Genomic DNA, 27,096 nt, shown 5'->3' on the forward strand with positions numbered 1-27,096 from the left:
TGTGGCTTCTATTTTCGTTTTCTGTGAAAGTCTAAGTTCCTTTTTCCTTTCACAAATTGGATGAAATAGAAACCCAGAGATGCACTAGTTCATTTAGGCAAGCAAAGGATAAGAGAAGTGTGGCAAAAGCTTTTCTTTCTGAAGTAGATTTGGTACTTCTCAACTCTACCATGGGAAGTCATGGCAGTTAGGTTGTGTAGCCTTAAGGCTTTAGTAAATAAAAATCCTTGAGGACTGTTGGCTGGCACAGACATGTGGGAACAATCATCTTGGTTTGAAGTTGTTGCAGGGAGGAATTGCAGTTGTGCACCCAGAACCATGAAAACAGTGGCCTGACACTTAAAAAGGAGCTGGGCTGAAAAACTACTGTGCATGAGAGCACCTAGTTAAAAAGGGCTTTAATGTCCTTGGAGCAAAAATTTTTAAAGATATGTGGTTATTGAGATGGCTCTGAATTGAATGGAGTTAAAACATAAAACGCTCTCAAATTCAGGGTGCTAATTAACATAGGCTGGACTTGACTAAGAAAAAGTGCTTGTAACAATTATCTGAAATCATCCTTTGAGAAGTGTTCTTTTTACATCTTAAATCATGGAAGTGGTTAATGATGTTAGTAATCTTTTCAGTTAGATAACTGTGCCGCAGTTCTCCATTTCTTTGATTCTTTCCTGTGTTTTTTTTTTTAATATGGCATTATAACTTAGCTCTTCAAACAAATCCTTCACTTTTGCCTTTCTTACAGAAACACACGCTTTCTCCTTGCTAGCATTAAATCATTTCTATGCAATACAATTTGTAATACAGTAACATTTTTAAAAGTAATAGTAGCATTAAGTGACATTAAATAACTCGAATCTGTTCAATTGCCTTTACTTATTATTTGTTCTGTGAAATATAAAGAAGAGCTTTGAGTTGCTTCCTCTGCACTTCTCCCTTGAATGTGCTTTGTCACACAAGATTAAGTTTCTGCTGTGATTTTCAATATTAATTTCTGTATTTTTGAGAAGGGATTGTGCAATGTAAAAAGTGATGACAGTACCAAAGTTTGCTGATGTCATTACAGACACCATATATGGGTTTTTTTTGCTTTTTCATGGTCATACTTTTCCTACCTGTGCTCATCCCACCAGCTGTAGTTGGTTAAAGGCTGCAATTGCATCCTGATGAATTTCCCCTGTAAACTCTTTGCCACGGATCTGTCTCTGGTTTTGAAGTTCTTGTTCCCAATAATGTTTCTAGTTTTACAGAGGAAACTGTATAAGCTACAAAAAATTGAAAGCTTACGAAAGTGGAAAAAAACGGTTTAAAAATGCAAACAAATATTTCTGATAAACTTGAAGAAATAAGTTGCAAAAGAAGGAAACAAGAGGTTATTTTTGTCACGCATTAAGAATAAATCTGAAGAAGAAAACTAGGAATTCTACAAAATCAGCAGGAAACAAGTGAAGAAAAGAGCATGAAATTGTGGAAGGGGGCTGTAGAAGATGCTGTTATGTAAGAGCACTGGGACAGGAACATCTGTGCCCAAGTATAGAACTGCATAAAAATTGTCTAAATCAGTGGAGTTCTGCTACTATTCGTGTTAGAAATGTGTCTAAGTATTGTAAAACTAAGACTTAACAAGATAAAATCAGGGATTTACAAGTCAAGTATTTAGTTTTGAAAATGTGTCGAGCTGGATTGAGAAGTAGAGCAGAAGATGGAATAAAATGGGGAATGATACTTTTGGTTTCTGTTACTGTAGTGTTCATCTGACTGCCTGTTTTAACATGAGAGGTCAGACTGTATTTGTGGAGGCAAATCTTAATTCTGACGTTTTGTAATGTGTGGTGTTAATTCCTCCTCCCCACCAGTGAGTAATAATTTTCCTTTTAAAAAGGTTGATTTTGTAGATATTCATAAAGGACTTGTGAATGACCATTGCCTTTGCTGGATACTCTTCTTGTTCTGCCTTTCAGTGGAAGTAAGCTTGATACAAGCAAGGTGCATGTCAGATACTGTTACCAGGGCTGCCTGGAAATAGGCTGGAACAGTTCTGCAAGTACTGCTTTTATGAGGACTCATTTCATTTTCATGTCCTTTTGCTTTTGTTTTTTAAGTTCTTCCTCAGGTCAAACAAGCATAACAGCTGTTTCTTATCTATCAAGACTGCTTTCTTCCAGCTGCCCTGTGCTGTGAGATCAGGCACAGGATCAGTACAGGGTGGAAAAGACTGAGGAGTATGTAAATAAAAACAGTTCAGGCTCACATTCACTGCATGCGTATTTTCCTCTTTCAACTGTTTAAACTGTTGAAGTTCCAAGAAAATACTTAAAATACTTTCCATTCTTTAATTACTTTTACACTGTATCACTTACTCATTGTTCTGAATGTTGTTGAGCAGCAGTAATTTGGATTCTGGAAAAGATTATAGTATTTATAAATACTGTGGAGTCTTCCTATAGTCCCTAATTGAAATCAGTATCAATTATATCTGCCTAATCTTATAATCTAATGTTTTGAATAAATAATATATTCCAGTTTTCCAAATATAGGTATTATTTGTGGTTGAAATTAAAACATTTTTATAGCAAGACCAGAGAAAGTGACTTTGTATTCCAAAATACTCAGTGTTTTTCAGTAGTAAATTCGGTGAAACATTGTCATTGAAATGCTCTGCATAGAGGACACAAATGTTGCCTTAAAACTTAGGAGAAATAATAAAATAAGCAAATTGTCAGTAGCAGTTACCGCCAATAGGAATTGCTAAGATTCTTTTCTCTTTGCTTTCCACCAGAAGTGTTCGTGATGCCTGTGTGCCATATCCAGTGTAACAGAAGGTTCTTTGGTCAGGGGCTTGCATGGAAGATGGATTACTGCTGGGAAGATTCCTACTGGAGGCTCATCTTTCACCTTTAAATTTAGATAAATAGCAAAATCATGTAAAAATAAGCAGAGTCCTTACAGGGCAAGACAGGAAACTGTAGAAGAAAATGTGCTCAGGTATATTTGAGCTCCAGATTGCACTTCACTGATCTTTTACATGTTTAGGAACTCTGAAACATAACACAGTGCACAGTTGCTAATGGATTCTCTGCTACACTGAATTTCAAAAAGAACATGTATTTTTGTGTCGTGGTTCCACATTCTTTTCTCTCCTTGAATATCTATAGCTAAATTTATCTGCTTTATGTCAGGAACAGTAAGGTTCTTGAGATGAGAATGTGTGGGAATAAAATATGGAAATCTTAATTCTCCTCAGTACCTCCTCAGTTCCACATTATTTGAGTGACAATAAAGCAATCTTTTCTTTTACTATTAATTTAGTTTTCTAGTAAAGTGTAAATTTTATTTCACTCAGTCAAAAAAATTCCATTTTCTTCATTAATAGGCACCGGTTGTTACTAAGATATTTCACTGTGGACCTGTTTAATCTTTCTGCATGTGTGATATGTGAGAAGATTGGTTTCCTCTTACTAAATAATATATTTATTTTTGTTTTAGGCCAGTTTTATCTTTCCATGACTCAGGTGCTGGTTGACCTTTTGATGGAAGCATTGGTTTGGTTCCTTGTTTATTTTGAAATGCTGCCAGAAGTTGGGGGGAGGAGGAGGAGGGAAAGAAAAGTTGCCTTTATTTTATTCCATTTTAGGATTTTATGCATGATTTCACAACATTGTGGTAAATACAATAGTATATATTTAATACAGCTTGTAGGTTTATGTTTGCACCAGACTGGAAACAATTGACAGTACTTTTCTTAAGCATAACCAAAAACATAATGAAGTTTATCCTGCCAAGTGTCAGGCCACAAATAAAGACAGGCACATGTGTGGTCAACCTGCCTTCCATTTCTAGGAAAAGTGCCATTGGACCAAATAAACCCATTTTAAATCAGGCAGGAAATCCTTGCCAGACTTGACCTAGACTTGTGTGCTTTGGTGACTCGTGGCTCTGCCCAGCCCTGCAGCTGAGTTGGCTTCTGAGCCAAACAAAAGTCCAGATCTCTCTGCACTGAGGTGCCAGTGGCCTCTGTTACCTTTTTCTCTTCCAGGGTGATTCTGTGTTCCAGCAGCCTGGCAGCAGGCTCCACTCTACTTCGTGTCATCTTCTGTCATGAATTTTGGAGCATGCTGTCATATGCCTAATGAGAGAATAAGCTTAAATTATATATGTTTTTCCCAGACAGAGAGTGCTTTCAGGAGTTGTTCAAAATAGAGGAGAATGTTTTGCTATCGTGCATTATTATAAATGATCAATTTTATATAACTGAAATCAGCTTTTGTACTTCTCTAATTATGAAGCTAAATGAAAAGGAATGACAAGAGGGTGGGAGCAGGCACAAGTGTCTGGGAGGAATAGGGAGACCCTCTTTAAGAGTCAGGTTTAGGGTTAAGATAAATAAAGCTCATCTGGATTTGAATATAACAAGAGATAGAAGGGACAACAAGGAAGGTTTCTACAGGCACAGCAATAGAAGAAGGCTAAGGGAAACATGGGAATGGGAGGGGAGATCTGATCCTAAAGGAGGTGGAGACAGTCTGGGTACTGAATGCAACCTTGTTCATTACTGGAAAGACCAACCTTCAGCAATCCCAGGTCTCTGAAACCACTACAGAAGTCCAGTGCCAGGTGAACTTCTCCTTGATGGAGGAAGATCGGCTCAGGGGATATTTAAAGAAACCAGACACATACAAGTCCCTTGGAATGCACCTGCAAGGGCTGATGGCATTGTGTCAGTTACCCTTGGAAAGTGATGGGAACTGGGAGAGGTTTCTGAGAGCTGGGAGAAAGCCAGTGTCTTACAAAAGGCAAGAAGGAGGATCCGGGGAAATCCATTGATTACACAGGTCCCTGGAGAGGTCGTAATAAAGAAGGAATAATCCTGGAAGCCATTTCCACATATATGACAGACAAGAAGATGATTTGTAGTAACTAGTATGGATTTATGAATTTCTGGGTGAATTCTCCCCAAGAAAAGCTGTATTTTTGTCTGGTTGCTGATAGTCTGATTTGAAATCTGTTTCCCTATGTTTATGTTCCTTGGATAATTCTTAAACTTTTTTTTTCTTATGGTATGTATCTTTTGCAGATACTGGCAAACTCATTTCAAATAATCCTTTCTGTAGTGCTTCTAATGGTTTTTAGGCTAGTAGAAGCCTTGAGAGATCACCTTTGTTCAACTTCATAGTGTAAAGGATGGTAAAAAGCTCGGGTACACCATAAATTCTCACCACTTGTCTTATGAACAAAATTACAGGATAGCTGGAATTCTGGGACCTTCTAACTCTCTCGTCTGTGTGCATTTTATACTCAATCTGCCCAGTTGCTGTGTGCCCGTGGGGAATTCCTCAGGGAGGATTGGGCTGTGGGTGCTTCACAGGGTGGTGTCAGGCCTGGTTAGAGGTTGTCTAGCCCAAACTTCTGATCTAAGTAGGTTTTAATTATTGCAGGTTGCTCAGGATGGCATCCAGCCAAGTTTTGCATACCTCAGGGATGGATTTTCCATAACCTATTTGGACACCTGTTGCAGTAGTTGACCAAGCTTGTGGTAAAATACCCAACAAAACAAAAACCAAACCAAAAATATATTTTCCATGTGTTGGGGTGGAATTTCCGTATTCCACTTGTCTCATCCCTGCCTAGTGCTCCCTTGAGAAAAGTCTGGCCCTGCCCTCTCAGGCCCTTCCACTCAGTAATAATTGAAGACAGCGCTGACCTCTTGCTGCAGTGTTTTTGTCAGGGTGCACAGACCTGGTGCTCAGCCTCTGCAGGTACTTTCTGTGTCAGTTCCCTCCCATCCAGGTGGGACCTTCAGCTGGACTCATACCAAGTGTAGCCTGAGCTCTGAGTGTGTTCCAGAGACTGCCTTCCCATCCCCAAGGCATGTGCTGCCTGTGCCAGTTAGCTGGCTTTGTTTCCTGCTGGCTTAGCTGTTGTTCTGAGGAATTTTGTGTTCTGATGCATAACCAAAAGAAGCATTTCTAGAATATGAGTTTGGAGTGGCAATGTGTTATTAATTCTAATAGTTATTAATAGTCATCTGTAAGTCCAAGAACTATTACCACATACTGTTCTAAGATAAAGGGTTTGATGAAAAGCTTATCTTAATATTTGATGTGTCATTTAACAGTTCAGTGTATTAAAAAAGCCACCAACACAGTATTCTGTCAATAAAAAGAGAACCTTTCCTATCTCACAAAAATCCTTGTGACAGCTATAGGACAAATATTATTGGGAAATTACCTTATCTTTCTCTACAAAGATAGATGTAATTTTTCTGATTTGAAGATGAGGGTATGTTTTTCAAGCCCTCTCTTGGTCAGTTGCAGGATTACTGGTAGATGGATTTTCTTGAAGTTGTTGCGTTTTCCTTGTTTGCTTGTTGGAACAGTGAGCAAGTGGTTTTGGTGAGCAGCTTCTCAAAAAAAAAAACGTTCAAAGAAGCTGTGGCAGCAGTTTATGTCAATCTAATAGCATCTGCTGTCACCTGGTTTCACCTCTTCATGGAGGAGAAAGAGATCCAGGGCAGGGTGATGTGGTTTTCTGCTTCCATATCCAGTTACTGCACTGAAGCCCATAACCATCTCAAAGGGAACAGGAATAAGGACATGGCATACTTTGCAGTTCAGGGCCTCTCTTTATTTACTTCATTATTTTTGAACTGGCTGAAAAGTGTCTGCAGTCACATGCACATGGGGGTTTGCCAAATGGGTAAGAATCAAACACAGATTTCAGATCTATAACACTGGATTTTACCCATCTAGGAAAGAGTTCTTGTGTGGTTGTTGTCATTTCATAGGTTTAAAATGCAGTGGCAGTAGTGCAAAATTTAAAAATATAAACTATCAGCGTTTAAAATGTCAAATGCAACAGCTGAGGGAGAACTCAGGATGGCAGCTGTGATGTGCCATATTGATAAATTAAAAAAAAAAATTCAAAACATATGATCTCAGTAATGTAATCCAGATTATGTATTAGAGGGTAACAGTTGTGCATTTTCAGTGCTAGAAGTTTACTCTGCCTTTGACCCAGTGCCTTGATGTGCAGTAAAGGTACAGGGTTGCTGTAGTCGTGAGTCATATTCGTGCTCAACTGGTACTAGCAATCTAAGTTTCTATTCAAATGGAATGTAGAAGTTTGATTTGAAGTGTAAAACTATAAATGTGCTTATTCCAAAAGAATTATATTTTCTTGTTTCAGAAGATGGAGGGGAGACTTTAAGGTATTGAAATTTGATTGTGGGGGAGGTACTTGCTGTGGTAAAGTCTTAGAGTGAGTGTGAGAGCATTTTTACTCAAGTGATGAGAACCTCCTGGACATGATTGACTTAAATTAGCTTGATTGGCTTTTATCAATTGCAGCTGCACTCCTTAGCATAAAAATGCAAAACATCCAAAAATCATTTGCCTTGCAGTGTAGTAGAAAGATGGTTTTAGTTAGTCTTTAAGACGTTTCAAATGTTTATTCTACACAGATTCTCTGAGAATGGATCCAGAACATATCCAGTTACGGAGAATTAGTGAAGATATTGTAAACGTTGAGAAAATTAATTGTGGAAAATATGCTGCTTCATGAATTGTGTATTTTGGATTTTGTTTTTTTTTCTTTTCCTTTAACTGTGTTAGTAAGTTAAACAGGTCAAAGCTATTGCTGTAGTGTCATAATCAGGCACCTGCCATTAAAAGCTGAAAGAGTAAGACTGGAGCTTTTGCATGATGTACAGTTGTCTGACTTGCTCTCTCAGCCAGTGCCATGCTTGAGAGAAATCCTGAATAAATTTCTTTCAAAATAAGACAAGAAAGTTTTAGACCAGTGTTAAGGGTTGCAACCCAGTGTTGAAAACTTGACCAGGGAAAGGGTGCTTGCTGTTATTGAAAGGCTGTATTCTGTACATTGACTTTTGATACATGATGTGCATTTTCCTTTTTGTGAAACTTGCAAACTCATGATCCTGCCTTTGTTTCAAAGTTTCCTCGATTTCAGTGGCATAATGATTTTTCTAGCGTGTTACTCTAAGGCTAATTAAGTGTATGTTTGTCTTCCTTGGATGCTTAATGTTGTCTAACTCACAGGAAAAATATAAATATATAAAAATTGCATAGTTTACTATTATTAATTGTAATCAGCAGTTGTGCTGAAAAAGAGCCCTTATTCCTGTGTGAAATACCTGAAGTCAATCTTTTGTACACTTTTAAATGTTTTTGATACAGGAGGCCTGCTAAGGGCAAAGCATTTTATTATTCCTAGATTCATTTAGTCTTACATGTTCCTAGGATAATGATGCCAATTTAGATCTTTAGACAGGTACTTGGAATTAAGATGTAGAAAATGGAAAACCATCCACTTAGGAGCATAATTAATGGTATCATTTCAGTGGCTGAAGAAATTAAATATTTATGCATATGTCTATATAAAATTTATAAATTTCTACTATACGTAAAGAAATCACGAGAAAGTGGAGACTGTTTTATTTTATCCCTGTGCTGTTGATTACATACATTTGACATACGGTTGACATTCAAAATCACATCTCTATATATAATTCAGTAAATAATTTTTTGTAGTCTTCTGTTAGGTCTTGCAGTCCAGTACAGAGAGGAATGAGGGTAGAAGGTTATATTTCTTCTTGCATAAATAATGCAGAGGCTTAGGAAGTGTCAGTTACAGGAGCACTTAATTGCATCTGCACAAGTTCACAGGCAGCCTGGTGAGGTGTTACTGGGGGTTTAACATATGCAGGAGCAACAACAGCTGACTTTGCTGTCCTCAATGTAATTTTCAGGAATGATAGGCATAAACTCCCCTGCTTTTTATAGAGATAGAAATCAACAGGGCTAATACATCTGTGTATTCAAAGATATGCTTTCGTACTGCAATGTTAAAGTAGATGTAAATTTAATAAATTCATTAAATCTTACATGGTTGCTGTTATCTGCCAGCTACCTGCTCTTCACTTCTTAGAAATCATCTTAACTAAAGGAGTACTTGGAAACAAAGTTCTTTAAGACAGCTTGGCAGCTGCAGAAAGAAGTATTAGGACTTGTGTCTTTTATAACTTACTGGTTTGAAAGGTGGTTAGGGTTTTCTAGGGGGTTGGTTTTGGCTTTGTTTTTTTGCTTTGCTTCCACTTGAGAGATGGTATTGTGATACTCTTACATGTTGATAAATACAATTAACTTTACATACTGCAGTGCAGGGTCCTGTGTAGTTAATATATGCTAAACTTTACATTAAGATTCCTTTGGTGTGCTGGCATGGTCCTGTTTCTTGAAATGTGTCTTTATTTTCTCAATCTTCTGAAGAGATTGAAAAAACGAGCAGAATTGCACCCATGTGCAGAATTATCCATGTCTGGGAAAAAGATTACTTTCCGAATGCTTTCCAGGAAAAGAAAAGCAGATGAGGAACAGTACTTTATTTATTTATTTACTTTTAGAATTTTCTTAAAGGGCAGATTTATAAGGCTCCACGTTAATGTCAGCTGTCAGAAATTGGGGAATGAATTTTCATACTCAGGTTTCATTCCTATGACATGTAAATCTGATTTCATGTAGCCTCTCCTTCTGTCTTAAATTATTTATACCCTGATTCTTTTAGCAGTAATATTTGTTTATACATGAATATGCATATATATGTATATATGTACTGCTTATAGATGGACTAAAAAGAATAAACTCAAAATATGTACACTATATACACAAAAATAATGTTAATTATTAAATAGTATTTTTTTAAAAATTAATTTTTCTTCCACATTTTTTTATAGCATGATAGGGAAACAATTTCTACCATTGTTTGTATCTTTATGCTTAAGGATAACATTTGTTGAAAGGGTTGAAATCCTAGATGATTACATCCTAGAAGTATTTCGAAGACACAGTTTCAAGTCCAGAAACTTCCAGCAGATGTCTTTTAAACATAATCAATTGAAAAAGCAGGAATTCTGGTGATATTTTTGGAACAGAATCCAGTGTTTGCAACTTCATTGGTAACACGGGATTTAGAATTGAATTTTAACACTTCCATTCCCAAACAGGATATCAAGCTTGAACAAATAGTAAAAATCCATTTATATCTAAAGTAAAAATGTATCTTATTCTGATTATCCCCCTTTGGATTTGCTAGAAAAGATTATTTTTCTGGTGTAGGAAAAAACCTTTTCAGTTTTAGAGAGCTGCTGTACATCCATTTTGGTTGGGAATTTGGCTGAATTAAGTTAAAGCAGTATCTTTTTTGATAAGACTGCTAATCTTTAAACAGCAAATATACATAATGTCTAATTTAGCTGTATCTTAGGAGGGCTTTCCTCCTGTGCTGTACTGTGTTCAGGTGTTTAAAGTGGGACATGCTTCAGTCCAAGAGTGGCCAAAGTGGTGAAATACTGGTGAACAGAGGAGCAGTGGATATAGCAGGAAGAGGACAGACCAGGTTGGGGAAAAATATTGGTGAAACTTCTCAAGCCCTGATACTGCAGTGAGGCTTATTTCATGTTTACATAGCTCAGCTTGCCAGAATTTGGAAGCACGCACCGGGAGACACACAGAGATTGGAGTCCCTGGCAATGACCCTGAATGCTGAAGTGACTAAAACTGATGAGATAGGGTATTAAAAATGCAGGATTATGCCCGTTGAAAACTTTGTAGTGTAAAAGTTTAGGTAAAGGTAATAATAGTGTGTTAGAGGATTGCTGTTAGTCAGCAATAAAACCTGGCTGTAGAAAATCTGATACTAGAATGTATCAGGAAAGAAATTTTTGTTACAGAAATTGGGGAATGTTTTTGTGTACTCTCTGAGATCTCATTTGAAATGCAGTCATCCAGGTTCAAGAAGATGAATTCCTGATAGATAGCAGAGATGAAGAGTTAGGGGGATGATCAGGAAAATAAAATAAACTTCCTTATGATGCTAAAAAGGCTCAAATCTGTCACTGCATTGTGGTTTCATTTGCAGGAATCATTGCAGCCAGTTTGTGTTGCTTATCCACTGTTGTGAACTGGTGATGTTCTTGTTTCTTTATTTCAGCTATGATGTACTGGCTAAGGAGTAGTAGTTTCCAATTCAAGGATGAGCAAGTTTTTAAACAACTTTGATTGTTTACATGAGGTAATCTGAGCAGACTCTAAAATACTTTAAAAAATGAATAAATTGTTTTTACCAAGGTGGAATTGTCAGTCTGTGCTCAGCATCTTGTAGCTTAAATGTTATTTGTCAATTTAGTAGTATTTAGATGTCATACTCTGGTGTTTCAACAATTTGAGTTTGTTTTGTGCACAAAAATATGTAGAGGTTTCTTTCTCCTGTCCCCTTAAAAAATGGAATCTGTCTTGTCTTGAGAATTTTGTTCATACTTTTCTCACATTGACTTTTTTGAGGAAATTAAATGAAGGAAAGCTTTCATTCTGAATGAAATTATTTGAAATGCCCATTTTAAGTTCTTTTTGTTAGCCCAGCTGAACGTTTGCTTCAAGCTTTTGAATATGGGAAACTTTTCACAGGCTACTTGAGTAGGAGTACACTGCACTTTCTAGGGGCACTGGAAATTAATTAAGAGATCTGTGGGTTCAAGACTGCTGTGAAGAGCCAGAGTTGGCCTGTATCTAGCTCAGTTGAGGACACTCTATTCATTTAGAACTTACTCAACTTACTCTGAAAGTAGTTTTTGAGAGTTATTTCACTGCTGATTTTTCTCCTGAAAGCATCCCTTACATATTTGACAGTGTAAGACCATTTCTGTGATAGGGATTGTTTTCATATCTGACTTCACATGGCTTGTTTAGTGTCAAGACAGTGAGGAAAGCAGCACTTACCAGTTTTGCTTTATCTTGCTCATGCAGATGCTATTCTGTCCTGAGAAACTTTGTCCCAGATGGAATACAACTGTGGTAAACTACTAAACCTGTAGCTTCCAGATGAATAATAAATAAATGCAAGATCAAATCTTGACTTGTCTCTGTCTTGCTGCTAGATGATCTGGCAGACTGGATTCAGTGCAAGTATTGGCAAGGTAATCTCCCTTAGGAAGTTAGGCAGCCTGCAACTGAAACTTGTCTGATTTCATTCCTGTGTAACATTTTAATTTTTAATTTACCATCTAGCCTCTATTAATATCGTTGTATTTATGAAAATAATGAAATTGTTATTTTTATTTCCGTAGTTCCAATCTCATGCCTTGTTTTACGCTATTGTTGGCATCTCATTACTTGCCTTAACCTTTTTGAAACACTTAAAATATGAGATGAAGGTCTATCATTCCTGTAATTACTGAAGTTCTTTAGAGTGAAAAATGTTACTGCGAAGGTGACACAAGTAAGGAGTTACCAGTTTGGAATCTGAAACAGTCCTTTTAGTCTTTTGACAGGAGCCTCTCATGATCTAAGTAGCCCTTCTTGTCTGGAATTCTTATCACAAGCCAGCGCAATCTCTGGAAGCTGTTTTGGGATTCTGTTTCCAGCATAAAGAAGGAAATATTTTTGCAGTGTCCAAGATAGCCAGAACAGTTGTACTTTTGTTTCAGTAGGAGCAGAGTCTGCTTTTTGGTTCAAGTACTTCATTTAAAAAAAATCAATCCTTGCCATTTTAATAAATAAATAAATAAATAAATGTGATAAAGAATTTCACAGGGCAGTTTTGTGAAGGGCTCAGAATATCCCTGAATATCATCTTGCTCACATATGCAGGGGAAATAAGCAAAAGGCATGCCTTGCCTTGCATGGCTCACAAGCCAGAGCCAGTGGGAAAGTTCTGAGTTCTAGAAGGGCCCAGAGGACTGAAGGTTGGTCTGGAGGATGTGTCGTGGAGTGAAGCTGACCTGTAATTCTTCCTGGTAAACAAGGTTTTTATCAAACCACTTGATGTTTCCTACTGTCTAGCAGATTAGGGAGCCTGGCCTTTTGAGAGAGAGATGACTTCACTCTCAGCTTTTATATTTGGGAAGTTTTAGAGGTGAATTTTAATTGGAGGGATTACAAGTATTTGAACCTTATTCACTCTCGTGAAAAATGCAGCAGTTTTCAGAGAAAAGGCTGTTTCTGGAAGAATGTGGGCAGGAGAGAGATAAGAATCAAAATTGCATATTTCATGGAGAAAATGCTGTGTTGTATTTAAAAGAAGCAATATATGTTTCGTGTATTATTTTAACCTTCTTTGTTTGCTATGTGCTTATAAATAAATGAAAAATAATGCCCAAGATGTTGAATGTCACTCTGTGAGCTGGCTGTAGATTCTGGAAGATAAGTTTGTAGCTGAGCTGATTCCAGCTGGACCTGCTGCTGTAGGAATATCTGATAATCAAGTAGGTGACACAACCAGGTGCTCCAGTTTCAGAACAGGGTGAATCTCAAGAATCTCCTCTGAGATGTGTCTCACTCAAAAGATGTGAAATTGAGACTGAGGTCAAGGATACAGCTCATCCCTACAAGCACAACACAGGCACCTAGCTCAGCTGCAGAGAGGTTTTACCTGCAGGCACCTCCTTTATTCTGAGTAGGTTACAAACATAAATGCGATTTTTGAAAGTCGCACATTCATTGCTGTGTCAGCTATTTTTAATTACTACTTTTTGAATCCTACCAGTGGAAAAAGTTAAACAAAACCCAGTTCATGTATAAATTCTACTTGTACCATATATAAAATTAATGGATATTGATTATTTTTTCATGGAATTCTGCACATTGTTTTTCATGTAGCAGTTAAACACTTTGGCTTAACTTTAAAAAAGAACACTATGGCCTTCTAATTAACTTTCTATTAGTCTATTGCAGTACAATAAAATTTGAATGTTATTGAAGACAGAAATTTCAAAAGTTAAAAGCTTCCAAGATTGATAGTTTTACAAATTGGTATTAAGTATTTTGAATTTATAACTATCATTATGTTGCTAAATAACATTGACTCTGGAATGACCGACTTCCTTTTGTGGCAATTCAAAAGTATTATGATAGCTCTAGTTTTATAGTGAGCATAAAAATCAGTGAGGTAAATTCAATGAGGTAAGGTCAGTGTTGGAAGTTTTATTAACAAAAACTATAAATATTAGCACATGAGTTACATTTCCCATGTGTTTTCCAAAGTTTGCTGGAACTAAACTGAATATTAAATTCTGAACTTTGGGCTAGTTGCTTTAAACCACTTAATTTTAGTGGTAAGAATGGGCAAAGATATAAATTTAAAAATTCAGGTGCAAAATTAAGGTGTCTGCAGCTTCAAAATGTTCTGCATTTTAGGCCTTGAATTTTACATACATCAGGTGTTTTTGATAGAAATGAATGTATGGCTTGCCAGTACAATTTTGCTTTGAAAATGATAGTATTTATCACATCAGACTGAAAAATGATGGCCAAATATGATCAGGAGATAGTTTTAATTATATTTTCTTATTTTAGAATAGGGTTGTATTTGATTATTTAGAAATAGGTTGATTTGGCTTTTTTGGTGTGTGTTGATTTATTTATTTTTGGTTGGGATTTTTTTGTGTTTTTCTGAGGGGTTTTTTGGTGGCTCTGGAGAGTACACTTGGGACACATGATAGCCTTTCTGTACTTGTAGTTCAGTTCTCATATTTGCAGAAGGATCCCTGTGAGAATATGCTCTCTGTACTAATAAGTCAGTACTTCTGTATGGAAATTTGCTCTTTTATTCTTGGTTTAAATTGGTTTTCATAATAACAGCTTAAAATTTCCCCAGGTGTATGTGGATGCATAAACACAAGCCCTAAGATCTTTAATAGAAATTTGTGGTTTTTTTGTTTAACTAAAGTTTTTCTCCAAAAAGTGGCTGCATACTATGTCAAGAGAGCAAGTAATAGCCCAGCAAACGTGTACAGGCCTGTGGAACCTGCAGTGACCATGAGGAAGGGAGAGAATGATGGTGCAGAAAGGGAGGAGCTGGACTCCAGGGCACAGTGGTGAATTTTGGCTGCAGGGCTCTGGAACAGGGAGGGCTCAGGAGGGGCATTAGCAGTGGGTTCAGTTTTGTCTCATTACCCCAGCTGTGGTACTGCAGCACACTTAGCAAGCACTTCAGTGGGACCTTCAGGTTTACTTAAATAAAATACAGTCAAACATTTGCTTTGAATGTATCTATTTATGATGGTATAGTAAATAATTCTTAACAGTGAAACACAGTAGTGCTGCTTCATGTTTTACTTCCCCATGGAGCTCCTTAGCACTAAACCACTTTCATAAATGATGTATGTGATATGGCCTCTAAGTTAAACAGTGAGCAGTAAGCAACTTAAAGGAGTAACATCACTACTGAAGCTGGTCATGAATGGTGGGTGATGACATGAAGATTAATAAAGTTTGACTTTGAATTTGGCAATTTTTGCCACTTACATGAACTCTTTTTTTCCTAAAGTATAACCCAATCCTGAAGTTTTTACAGTGAGTTGTGTATTTCCAGAGCAAGTGACAGAGTTTTTTGCATTAAACAGTAGAAATAAGTAGCTGCTGAGGAAAAAGAAGTTAGACAAAATTAAAAAACAATTTAATTGGAGAGAGGTCTTTGAAATACTTTGTGTTAGCTATCAGATCTGGTTTTGCTTTATTTTTCTTGAAAATTATGGTGTTCTTCAGACTGCCAAGTTTTACTAGTAAATATACTGGAGAGCTTGGGAAAAATCAGTGAAGGCCTCTTAAAATAAGGTAGTGTTAAGTGAAAAGTCAAAGAGGGGGGTTTTGTGTACAAGAAATCCTTAACTTTTCAAATATAAATAAATACATATATATATGTGTGTGTGTATATATATATATGTCTGTTGCTGTAAAATGACCCGGATTTAATTTCCTTTCAAATCATATTTAAAATGCTTTAGATAGAAAAGTAGTAGTAACAAAATGGCAGACATTCCTCATAGTGTGCTGGCATGCTCTAGAATATTCTACTTTACTGTTGTGTTACTTCATTTTGGGAGATGCAATTTCACAGTACCATTTTCAGGGAAGAGACCAAAATCTTATATTGGCAAATTTACCCTGGCCAAAAATTAAGTAGCATGCTTTGCTTCTGGTCATTCACAAGATGAGGAACTGATTTAGCAGCATTTTGCTTTTCTGCCATCTGGAGGTTCTGACTTGACTTATGAAATGATGTCATGCACAGTGCTGAACAGATAGTGAAAGGTCGCCTGCAGTTCATGCCGAGGTAGTTTTGTTTCCTATTATGAGAATGTAAAAGTCTTGGTTCATGATTACTAGAGGCAGAAAGATGACTTTAGGGAAGGAGAAAATGACTGACATAACTGATGTTCTCCTAAACCTCCACACTGCATTCCTGTGAGTAGAAAATCCATCTGCACACCCAAGACCACACACAGCATGAGCTGTCTTTTCCCTCTTCCAGGCTGGCACTGGCTCAGAGTTCTGCCTCCACTTTCAGAACGGCTCCTTGCTGTGAATGTTAGTTTGGGGAGGATATACCTATTCCATTGAAATACTTCATTGTGCAGGAGGGTCTTTGAATTAAAGTGCTCTGCTGTATCAGTCTCAAGACAAGGAGATGTAAGAAACTAGATATGCATTTGGCAGATGTTTTTTCTGCCACTTACGGCTGTGGTGGACATGCTGTGCTCTTTCCTTCCCAACTCTTGCACTGTCCTCGTGTGAATTTGGGTTGGTGGGATTGAGATTCTTTGGCTGTTTCTCAGTGCAGTTGAAGCTGCACTTTTGTCATGCCTTAAAGAGTTTATTTGAAGCTAAAGCAGGATTTGAGTGTGAGAAGCTGGAGTGGACAGTGGACAGGAGCTCTGCTCCTCTTTCCCATGCAGGTTGTCACCCTGGGCATTCAGAGCCACTTGCTCACCCTCTGCACCTTCCTTGTGCTCTCAAGTTTTATTGCCTGAACCCCTCCCCATTTCTGAGTTGAATCTGGAGAGCCATGATGGCAGGATGTGTGGGAAGGACTTGGTGAAGAGCGAGAGTTTTCTGCTGAGCCCTTGGGGCAGGGACTGGATGGGCAGAGAAGCAAACATGACTGATTGTTGTGTTCAGCCAGGCAGGACAGAACTGCTGTGGGAGCTGCTGGGTTCTCCCAGCCACGGGGGAATGGTGCCAGTGCCTTGCTACTGGGGATTCATCACCTCCAGCCCCCTCCACTTGAAGCTTTAGGCTTCTGCCTTGTGGCAGCTGGGGATGAGCCTGGCAGTGCCTGATGGGGGGAGCCCTTCCTGAGAGCCTGCTCCAAGGCCCAACAGAGATTTCTGTGATTTGACTTCAAGGATTGCTTTCAGACGTGAAATAAATAAGTGATTAAGTATAAAGAAGATGTGGTAATGAGATTCAGATGAGGTCTTTTTTGTTTATTAAGAGAGGTCTGAAAGCTTGCTGCTACTATTATTTCTTGTTTTCTAATTGAAAAAGTAGTTTTTGAATCCTTACTGCATGCTGCTTACAAACGGAGAGATCCTGTTACTGTAATATTGTAAAAATATCTTAAAAATAAAATAAATCCAGTGGAATATAGATTTTTTTTTTCCCCCAGTGTATAGAAAGGCAATGAGCCATTTTAAAAGCAGGAAGAACATGCATTTTGAGGTCCAGTATATCATCTAAATTGGTCCCAAACCAAGTTTTGAAGTGGCATTGAAAATACTTCTGCTTTGAATAAATTTAGTGTTACAAAACTCAGAATATACATAAATATAGATTTGCTGATTGTTTTGCACTTTGATAGGATTTCGATTAACTAGGGAACAAATTGGTTGATAGAGAAGACCCTTTCTGACTGTTCCATCTGCAAAACTTAAAAATGCTAAGCCTCCATTTATGCCCCTTCAGTTTCTTCCATCTAGCTTTTTATTATGAATTACATTATGCATTTCTAGGAAATATAAACTTTAAACTCTTGTTCTTTATTTTCTAAAATTGGTATGTTTGAAATTTGGATTAGTGAATCTAATATTTGTCACTTGCCTGACTGCCTGCAGTTCTCTTGTAGATGGAGAATTATTCTAAATTGCCACATCATACTTTTTCAATCCAAACCCTGACTTCTCAGTGGTGAGCCTTGCAGCCAAAGAAAGCCTGTGAGTCCACTGAATTGTGAACACCTCATGGTTTAGAGGAGCAGGAAAAGCCTCTCTTCAAGGAAACCTGTCCCTGTTACAATGAATGATTGCACTCCCTTTAACTGAGTTCTCTACTTTCCATGGTGTTTATTAGCACTAACCGAATTTCATGGATGTATGTTTTCTTGTATTATTTAATTTACAAATTAGCTTTCAGTAATATCAAGCTCACAGTGAAAAAGAAGTCTTGGTTTTCAAAAACTTCATATATGATGAATTCTGTTCCTTACTCACAAATATTCCCCGCACCCAGTATTATATGCTGAGAGCAATTCATTTGTAGCTGCTTTTCTGAACCAGAGTATGTATAAACAGTAGAAGTGTTCCTGAAGGCACCAATACACATCAGGTGTTATTCTTGAAGTAACGATGGATAAAGCCAAACATATTCTCTTTCTTTAATGATTTGAGATCTCTGCTGCTTTATTACTGTTTGAATTGCATTAAGAGAATAACAATTTTGCATACTTGAGTATTTACACAGAAAGAAATGAAAAAATCAAGGGTGCTTAGATATTCTGGGCTGCTGGAATTCTATTGGGTTTTGGTTTTTCTTTTTTAGTACAAAAAAACCCCAAAACTACCCCAGCAGTTATTATGTGCAGAGCATTTTGCTTAGAAAAATCCTTGAATATCCCTTATTTTGTTTGCTGGGGATTTGTGCTTACTCCAGAGAAGTAGTCAGACCCATTTGGTAAGAGACTTGTGAAATAAACACTGGAAAAAAGTACAACAACTAAAACAGTGTCTTAAAGTTCAGTATGAAAAATTGCATAGAAGAGAAATAAAACATTTCTCAAGTGTCAATAGAAGAGTATTAGGAAAAAATATGCTAATGATCTACACTGAACCCTAAATATGTTTGATTTACTTACTGTAGGTTGATGCCTTGCGGTTACGATTGGAAGAAAAAGAAACCTTTCTGAATAAAAAAACAAAACAACTTCAAGACCTCACAGAAGAGAAAGGAACCCTTGCTGGAGAAATTAGAGATATGAAAGACATGTTGGAAGTAAAAGAAAGAAAAATTAATGTCCTTCAGAAAAAGGTAAGATCACTGATGAAAGGATATGTTGTGCAACTTTTGAGGCACATTTAAAGGAAATACTTCTGTTTCTTATAGTGTATTGCTTTTAATATATTAAAAAAGATGCATAGAGTCTGTAATAGTAAAATTCTCTAATATAAAATGTCTTTCTGTTTTTAGTGGGTACATTTTTTATAGTATTATGTCATATATATTATATCAGAAAAATATTAGATTCTGCAGTTGTCACAAAATCATTGGAGTTCAAGTACTGAAAATCCTGATAAAACTTCGTATCCCTTAACAAAAGGGATTACAATATCCTTATAAGCTGGTTACTACTCTTCCCAAACAATGCAAATAGAATGTGTGGGCATAAAGGATTGGGATATTGCATTTTTAGCCTGAAGGACTTTATTTTCTGGGGGTAGAGGAGGAGAGTGGAGAAGGAATCTAAATTAAGTCAGTTATCTACTTTCCCTGTGGTTTAAAGACATTAAGAAGGGAGGTTCCCTCCAAACAGCCACATAATCTTATTTCTAATTTTCCACAGATTTAGCTAACTGCATTTGCTGTCTTTGGAAGTTGAATTCAATCGTTACAGTTTCCACCTGGGGGAGTGGAGAAGGAGTTTCCTGTAGAGGCAGCTCTGCAAGGGTTCTGCATACAGTAGTAGAGTGTGCATTTCCACATCCTTTTTCTCTCACATTGACAAAAACATTTATGCTACCAGGCATGTACTGTTTGTGTCCTGTGTGTCACTCTTTACCATACAGAGATGCACTTGTGAGCATACAGAGAAATGGAAGAAAAGCTCCTGGCATCACCAGTATTTTATTATTCTCCCCTCCTTTTACATCTACTCAAAGAATGTCTGCTCCTCCTTACTCTATTATTATGTAGGTAGTTCATGTTACTGTGGTTTTCCTCCAGGATTCATACAGGGTTCACATGCTCTAGTTGTGCTTCTGTCTGCAGTTGCTTAAGCACCGAATTAAAAAAGCCAAGTTCTTATTTTCCAGAAACTGAGAGGGCTGCTTTTTCAGGTCTGGGAAATAAGGCCTATCAAAGCTGGAATATAAGTAACCCACTTTAATCCTATTTCTGAATTTTTGCCTTGATCATGTAAAAGTAAAGTTCAAGGCTTTTGTCCTGAGTGCTAACTAGTTTTGGACATTTCTTGAGCATTCTGAAGAATATAATGCATCTTTTCTTATGGTGTGCATTCGTAAAATCCTTCCAAAAACCTGAACAAATGAACAATTAACAATTTCTCTTGTACTTAGATCTTGAGGAAACGGGTCAGTAAGAGGAATGTATATTCAGTGATGAAAATTTTGTGATGAGTAACTATCACAGAGCTATCATGGCTTTGTCCTCAGAAGTATGCAGCATAGTACTTGTCCTGTTTTTAATAAATCATGGCCATTTTATTGGGGTGTGCATATGATCCTGCCTCTTTTGCACTTGCTTCTTAATGAACATAATCACTGTCAAACTGCACCCTCTCTCTTTACTAGATCATGGAGGAAAATATATCATAGCCTCATGAGCTCTATTCTACAAAGAGAGAAATCCTGCTAACAGCTGGGTGGAAAATTGGAGCTAGTACTGAACTGATTTTTTAAAAACTGGAAGTAGCACTTCCAGTAGCATTTTCTATTTGGGAGGTTTTTATTTCTTTTCATTAGGGAACTTGTTAAGTTCAGTTTTTCTTCTATGGGCCAAATACTGGGTTTACTTAGAGAAGAATGAATTTTGATAATTACTTAAAAAAAAATACTACATTTGCAGCACATAAGTTATGTGTAGACTTGCTTCTCTGAGGCATGGAACAATGACTGGGCCTCACAGTGGGTTGCCCTATGTTTACATATCCTCCCTCATCCAGGACTGCTCTGGTTCTGTTTACTTTCCTGAAAACCCTTCTGAAAATGAAGGAAGTGCTTCTAGTTCTTCTTTGCAGCTTCTATCTGGACATCAGATTCGTCTGACTCGGTTATAATGCTTGCCTCCATTTTCTTCTTTCTGCTCAGGACCAAATTTTTTGCCCTTGTATTTTTGTTTACTTTTGATATGAGACTTGTGAAAAACCAGTTGTGTTCCTGCCTTCAGTTGTTGATGCAAGATAGATGGCTACATCTCTCTCCACTCAGCCTGAAATCCCTCACTCAGCCTAAAATAACATTTTAGGTTTTAATGGTTGTATTCAAGTACCTGAAGAAGGAAGAATTTGTGTTTAGTGCCTAAAAATATTTGTCAGTAATAACCTGAAAGTGAGTAGGAAGGAATATGTAACTTGGAAATATGCAATTTCTAATCTGTATTCCTTCTCTTATATCCACCATCTGCTGTATGGGAAAAAAAATACAAAGGAGACAAAACCAAACCCTGAAAAATTTCCTTTGGAAACTGGAGCAGTTCCTTCTCTTTTCTGGATAGCTGTCACACTGGGAGGGTGGGACAGGTTCTGTTGAGTGCTCCCTACCAAAGGTGTAGAAGAATCAAACCCAAAACACCTGTGGTAAGAGTATGGGATGCCATAGGAATGAATATAGAGTAATAAGATGTAGAAAAATGTATGGGCTAGATAAGGATCTGATGGTGCATTCTCTTTCCATGCAGAGATTTGGGTGTATTTTTTGACCAAATTGAAAAACTGCTGCACTATTCAGTGCAATTTGCAGGCTTAAGGGAGGCCCAGCACTGGAGCAGCATGTGTTTAGAGGATTTGGATCAAGGTAGATTGGCATGGAGTAATAATAAACTTATGTCAATGTCAGAGGTGCAATATTACTTAATATTTCTTTCTTTTAGAACCTTTGGCACCACTGTTCCATTTTTAGTGCCAGTAAATTTGGGTATGCTGTTTTAATAGCCTTGTTTAACCTGGCAAAGCTAGTCTTACACCTCATATCTGTCAGTTTAGCATGCAGAGGGGCAGACCTCAGAAATCTTTATGTATTTCTTACCAGAACGTTCCAGTTCTATGAATATGGCTGAGTTGTAGGCTGGAGGGCAAAAGTGCTGAGCTGGATGGCATCCCCTTCTTGCTCCCAATTTTTGCCTTTTGTACAGTAGGTAGGAGTGGAGTGTTTTGTCCTCTAGGAATCTACGGATAGCTGAAAATTCCAGTTATATACTCTGAAGTAGGAGTGTCAGTGATGAAAACAGTAGCTGTTGAGACAAGAACAGTGTACAGGATGTAGACCTGGATCATATTAGGACAACAGCTTGTGGAAATTCTTTTGTGGGAACTATCATAAAAGAACACCAGCTAAAGGGGGCTAATATAATCTTCTACCTTGACTTACTACATAACTTTTAATGTAAAATGTTACAGTTTCCATCTTTAATAGTTTAAGCTTTGTGATTGATGAAGTGCTACATGACTAAGGGCCTTAACCTACCAGCTAATTAGCGTTTGTAGGAAATGTCATAAAGTCTTAGTTCTCATGTAATAATTGGAATCTTTACCTGGAGTGGCTGGACTGTGCACATTAGGTGATATTGTCCAGTTTGTGTTAAATTGTGTGGCACAATTAATCAGATGCATTGCTGTTGGCTGTCCTCTAAAAAGGAGGAAATGTACATGTGGTCAGGTTAGAAGTGATTGTTGGAAACAAAGAAGTCCTACTCTTGGGCTGAGAAATTTCCATCAGTGTTACTGCTTGATGCAAGCTACAAGGAGAGCACTGCAAGCATGTTGCTGATAGAAGATGTCTTTGGATTATTGTTCTTTCTCCATGGTTTTATCAGCTGTGAGCATGTTTTCATATTCCAGGGAAGGGATCAGGGCATGAAAAAGAACATTTTTTTATTAACTGTGTCAAATTCTATGAGAACACTGTAAATAGGCTGCTATGTGAGCTGGCATTTCACAATCAGAAATCAGAGGTCTATTGTGTTTCTGGAGTCAGGTGACAAATTCTGAATGAGCTGTTCTGCAAAACAGGTCAATGTTCTGACTGCAGATTTCAGGTGTTAAAAAAAAAAGAAATTAGGAATTCTTTCTTGTGTAGCATGAAAATTTTGATGTTACAAAGGTGCTATGGTGGCTATAAAGATTTTTTTTTAATTCAAGAATTGAATCTTTAATGGTGTATGTCCATTTTAAGAATACAGTGTTCCATGTACTGAGTATTAGAAATCTGTACTTTGTTGGCTGCTTAGACTTGTGGCTTTGCCAGATCATGGTATGTTTTTCAGAACAGTCTGAAAGTGAAATCGAACTAATTATAGTAAATTGTTTGTCCAGGGTGATGGTGTTACTGATTCCACTACATTATCAGAAAAATGTCCTCAAGGAATCTGCACAATCAAATGCAACTTTGGGACTGTTTGCTAAACACAAATTCCCCTTAAGCCTAACCAGAACAGCTGTTGGGGTGCTCTCACCCTGTACACAGAAACACTGAGAGCAGTGCCATTAAGATCAGAGGCAGGGATAATTTTGATTTTTCTTTAGGTTAATTTTCCACTCTTTGTAACACAATGTGCTATTAACTTTTTGCAGTTTATAAAAGATCACTAGAAATATGTTGCCTAATACACATTCACTTAGTGAAGCAAACCTGAATGTTCATCCAGCCTAAAACCATAGTTATGAGTCTAGGTAAATCCTTGCACATAGACATTCAGGGTCATTATAAACTTTTCCAGCCTTTGCTTGAATGGATTGTCCTTTCCAATGAATTTGGGACCTGCTGAGGCTGGAAGTCCAGAATTTTGTTGCTCTCCCCTCCTCTATTCTCCACGACCTGCTTGCTACTGCTGTTCTCTTTCAAGCCTACCCTTCAAAAGTAGAACAGATGGATGACACACTTCTGCTTATTGGCCTATTTGAAAATAAGCACTTACCTTTGTAGGAGAAGAATCACCAAATTCCTCAGATAGAGTTTCATGAGATTACAATATTTAAAAACTTTTATGTGATGCCCGTTCTGTAAACATGGTAATTTTTGAATATCAGGTGTTTTGTAAATCATGGACTCTCCAATAAGAAGAAATATTGACTGCAGTTGTCTACACTATAATAAGTTATTGTAGATCATGTTATGCTAGCTGGTTTTGAGAGGATTCCTCACACGATGAAGAGACTGGGATCATGGAACCCTCAGGCTGTTCATAGCATACACAAGTGCTCCTAGACACAGTGTGTCATCTGCAGAGTGGGACTGAGCCTAATGAGGCACTTACATAAGAGTTTCACACTGCTGGTGTGGCTCCTCTGCTGCTGGGGGGGAAGGAAGCTGCCCTTCAGCTCTGAAATGTCAATACTAATTGACAAAGTTATCTTTAAACAAGGTATTAAGTTTTATTCATGCTGAGAAAACAGCCAACTCGCATGCTGGGAATTTTAAGCTGTGTGAAGAGTAATATTTTCTTTTTAATAGAGTTGGGGGAAATTTCTTTTGAAGTGTGAAGGTGCTCAGTTACATGTAGAGTGACTGGGCAAAAGGGAAGTAGGAGTTGTCGTATTTTGTAGGTTCAGTAAACCATAAAAAATTATTTAGGGAAATTGATGGCTACCTATATATCTGAAAAAGAATCAGGGAAAATCAGAATTGTTTAGGAGAAAGATATATTTTTCTTGGAAGAAATGAAATTTCTTTCCAAAAATGTAATAGAAGTCTACTGATTGGAATTAAAAATTATAAGGGAGAGTTTTATAAGTGTAATAGAATAATTTTGCATAGAGAGGAATCCTGCTGTCATGACTCACTTAGAATTTTTAACTGCTGACTGAGGGTGTATTCATGTGATTCCCTGCTCTTGGAACTGCATCTTTGAGTGGCAGCCTGGCTATTTTCCTACTGTCTCAACATGACAGATTCAGCTGGTTTTGTTCCTGCCAGCAGTTTAGCACTGAATCCTTGACAACTCATGGAAATGACACAAAATCAGATCCCCCAAGAAGCAGTGCATGGATCTGAGTATTGCACAAGCCCAAAAGGCTTGTATGTCTTATTACATGCTGATGTTTTCCTTGGAAACTCTTTCAGGGTCCATGCTCCAGGTGAGTGATTTATGGTAGGGAGGAAGGAGATTGGGTGGTTTCTCACCTTCAGTGACTGACACGAACATTGATGAGGGGGATTCACAGGAATAGGCAGATCTCAATTCTTAATTTTATCAAATGTTCCTTAGGAAAATAAGTGAATCAGCTTGTTAATTGTGTGCAGTACCTCCCATGAAAACAGACTTTTAAATCTTATGTGATTCAGAAATGATACACTTCATCTATGATTTAATCTGAGAAATTAATTTTTTGTAGTCTGATGTGTGAAATATTCAGCAATATAGTGACTGAATAACTTACTAATCAGGATAAACCATCCCTGCCTAATCCTGAAATAAATAGATCCCACTGCCCTTGTTCACCCACTTGCTAGGATAGGCAGTTACACTTGATCTGCAGCTTTACCTAATGTATATCCACGTTGGTCATATCTAGAAATGAAAAAGAAACATTTCCTACTAAATATAAAAGGTAGGGTTATGCATTATCAGTTGGGTTTTAGCAATTTGGTGGTATATAAAACTCTACTCTTCTGTTGGCATCGAATCAACCAGCCTAGTTTAGACATTGCTAGAGCTCCTTAATGTTGGCAGTTGTGCTTTCCTGGTGGTATTTCATTGCTGTCCCTCTGACTGAGCCCTCTGGGACCAGAGACTCTAATACCTCAGTAAATTGGGTATTTAATCACATTTGGAAAAGCATCACCCTTCACCTTTGAGTGGAGCTGTTACTGGCTTTGTGAAATCATGAAGTTCAAAGACTCAGGAGTATGCATGCAGATAAGTTTAATGGTAACAATAAATGAGAATTGTTATCTTCATACTTCTCCCTTTGTATTATTGTTACCAGATGTGGCCCGAGCTTGTGGTGCCAATTTGGTCAGATTGCTTTGATAATTTTCTTGTTGCCAAGTAGTATGTATTTCTTGGTGGGAGAATCAGCAGTGGTATGTTTGAATATGAGTAGAATAAGTCCAACTTTAGAATGGAATCTGAAGCTAATTCACTTCTTTCTAGCACACCTGACTTTAATTTTTAACGCCCAACCAAGCACAGTGCTAAGATCAAAGTGAAATTAAGAGAAGGGAGTAAAGCAATTCTTAGAAAGTAAAAAGGAAAAATGGCATAACATTGTGTAATCTTTCATATGTGAAAGAAGTATTTGGCATATTTACCATTCACTTAAGAATAAATCTGCAGTAAATTTGCTAAAGGTAATTATGCCAGCAACCCCCCTTACTTATCAGGGAGAAAAATCAGGCCCACTGTATTTATTGCCTAAGAGATGCCTCAATTTGACAGCAGAAATCTGCATTAACCTCCCCAGAAAGGCACAGAGTCCTTTATTGGTCTGTGCTTAACCCCATACTAAAGTGACTGTACACCATGGGAATCTCTGCACGCTGCTCTCTGTGGAGCCTTCTGCTGGTCTTGAGGGAGGAGCTGCTAAAGGTCCCCAGGAACCCGTCAAGTCTCCAACTTAAAGCTTGTTGACATACAGGATGGGGAGGGTGTTAAAGCATAATTTAAGTTTTAGTGAACTACCTGTCCTATCCCAAAACCTTCATTCATGGTTAAGTCTGAGGTTTTGTTGTGGCTGTCATGGGAGCCAGAAATAGTTTGATTTGAATGTCTGTTTAATGAAAATCAAATCCATGACTTTTGGGATTCTTTGAATATTAGGAGGATAGTAAACAGCTGATCAAATGGGAAGAACTTCAAAGTATAGAACTGAAATACAGTAATAGAAAACAGGAGTTTGCTAATTTAGATGCAAAAGAGGTCACCCCTGTAAACTGTACTTGGGAGCTTGTCTTGTGTTAAAATCACAATGATTAGAGATACCATAATTTTTTTTGCGTGACATTTTTTGTTCATCAGTTCTCACTGTTTGCCCAATTCAACTGTTACTGATTTCCATGTACTGTCAGTTTATGAAATGTAGTCTAATTCATCCTCTGTCTTAATTTTTTTGATTGCAACACCTTCCATGAGTCCCAATAAG

General features: G+C 37.4%; 1 protein-coding gene across 1 annotated transcript in view; it reads left to right on the forward strand.

The window, feature by feature from the left end:
* The window catches only part of ERC2 (ELKS/RAB6-interacting/CAST family member 2), a 276,247-nt gene that overhangs the window by 88,036 nt on the left and 161,115 nt on the right, over positions 1 to 27,096 (forward strand). Inside the window, exon 7 of the mRNA XM_062500997.1 lies at positions 18,924 to 19,091. Within this exon, the coding sequence (XP_062356981.1) occupies positions 18,924 to 19,091 (168 nt within the window). The remainder of the gene's footprint in view (positions 1 to 18,923; positions 19,092 to 27,096) is intronic.

Source organism: Cinclus cinclus, chromosome 12 (assembly GCF_963662255.1).
Source record: "Cinclus cinclus chromosome 12, bCinCin1.1, whole genome shotgun sequence".
Lineage (NCBI taxonomy): Eukaryota > Metazoa > Chordata > Aves > Passeriformes > Cinclidae > Cinclus > Cinclus cinclus.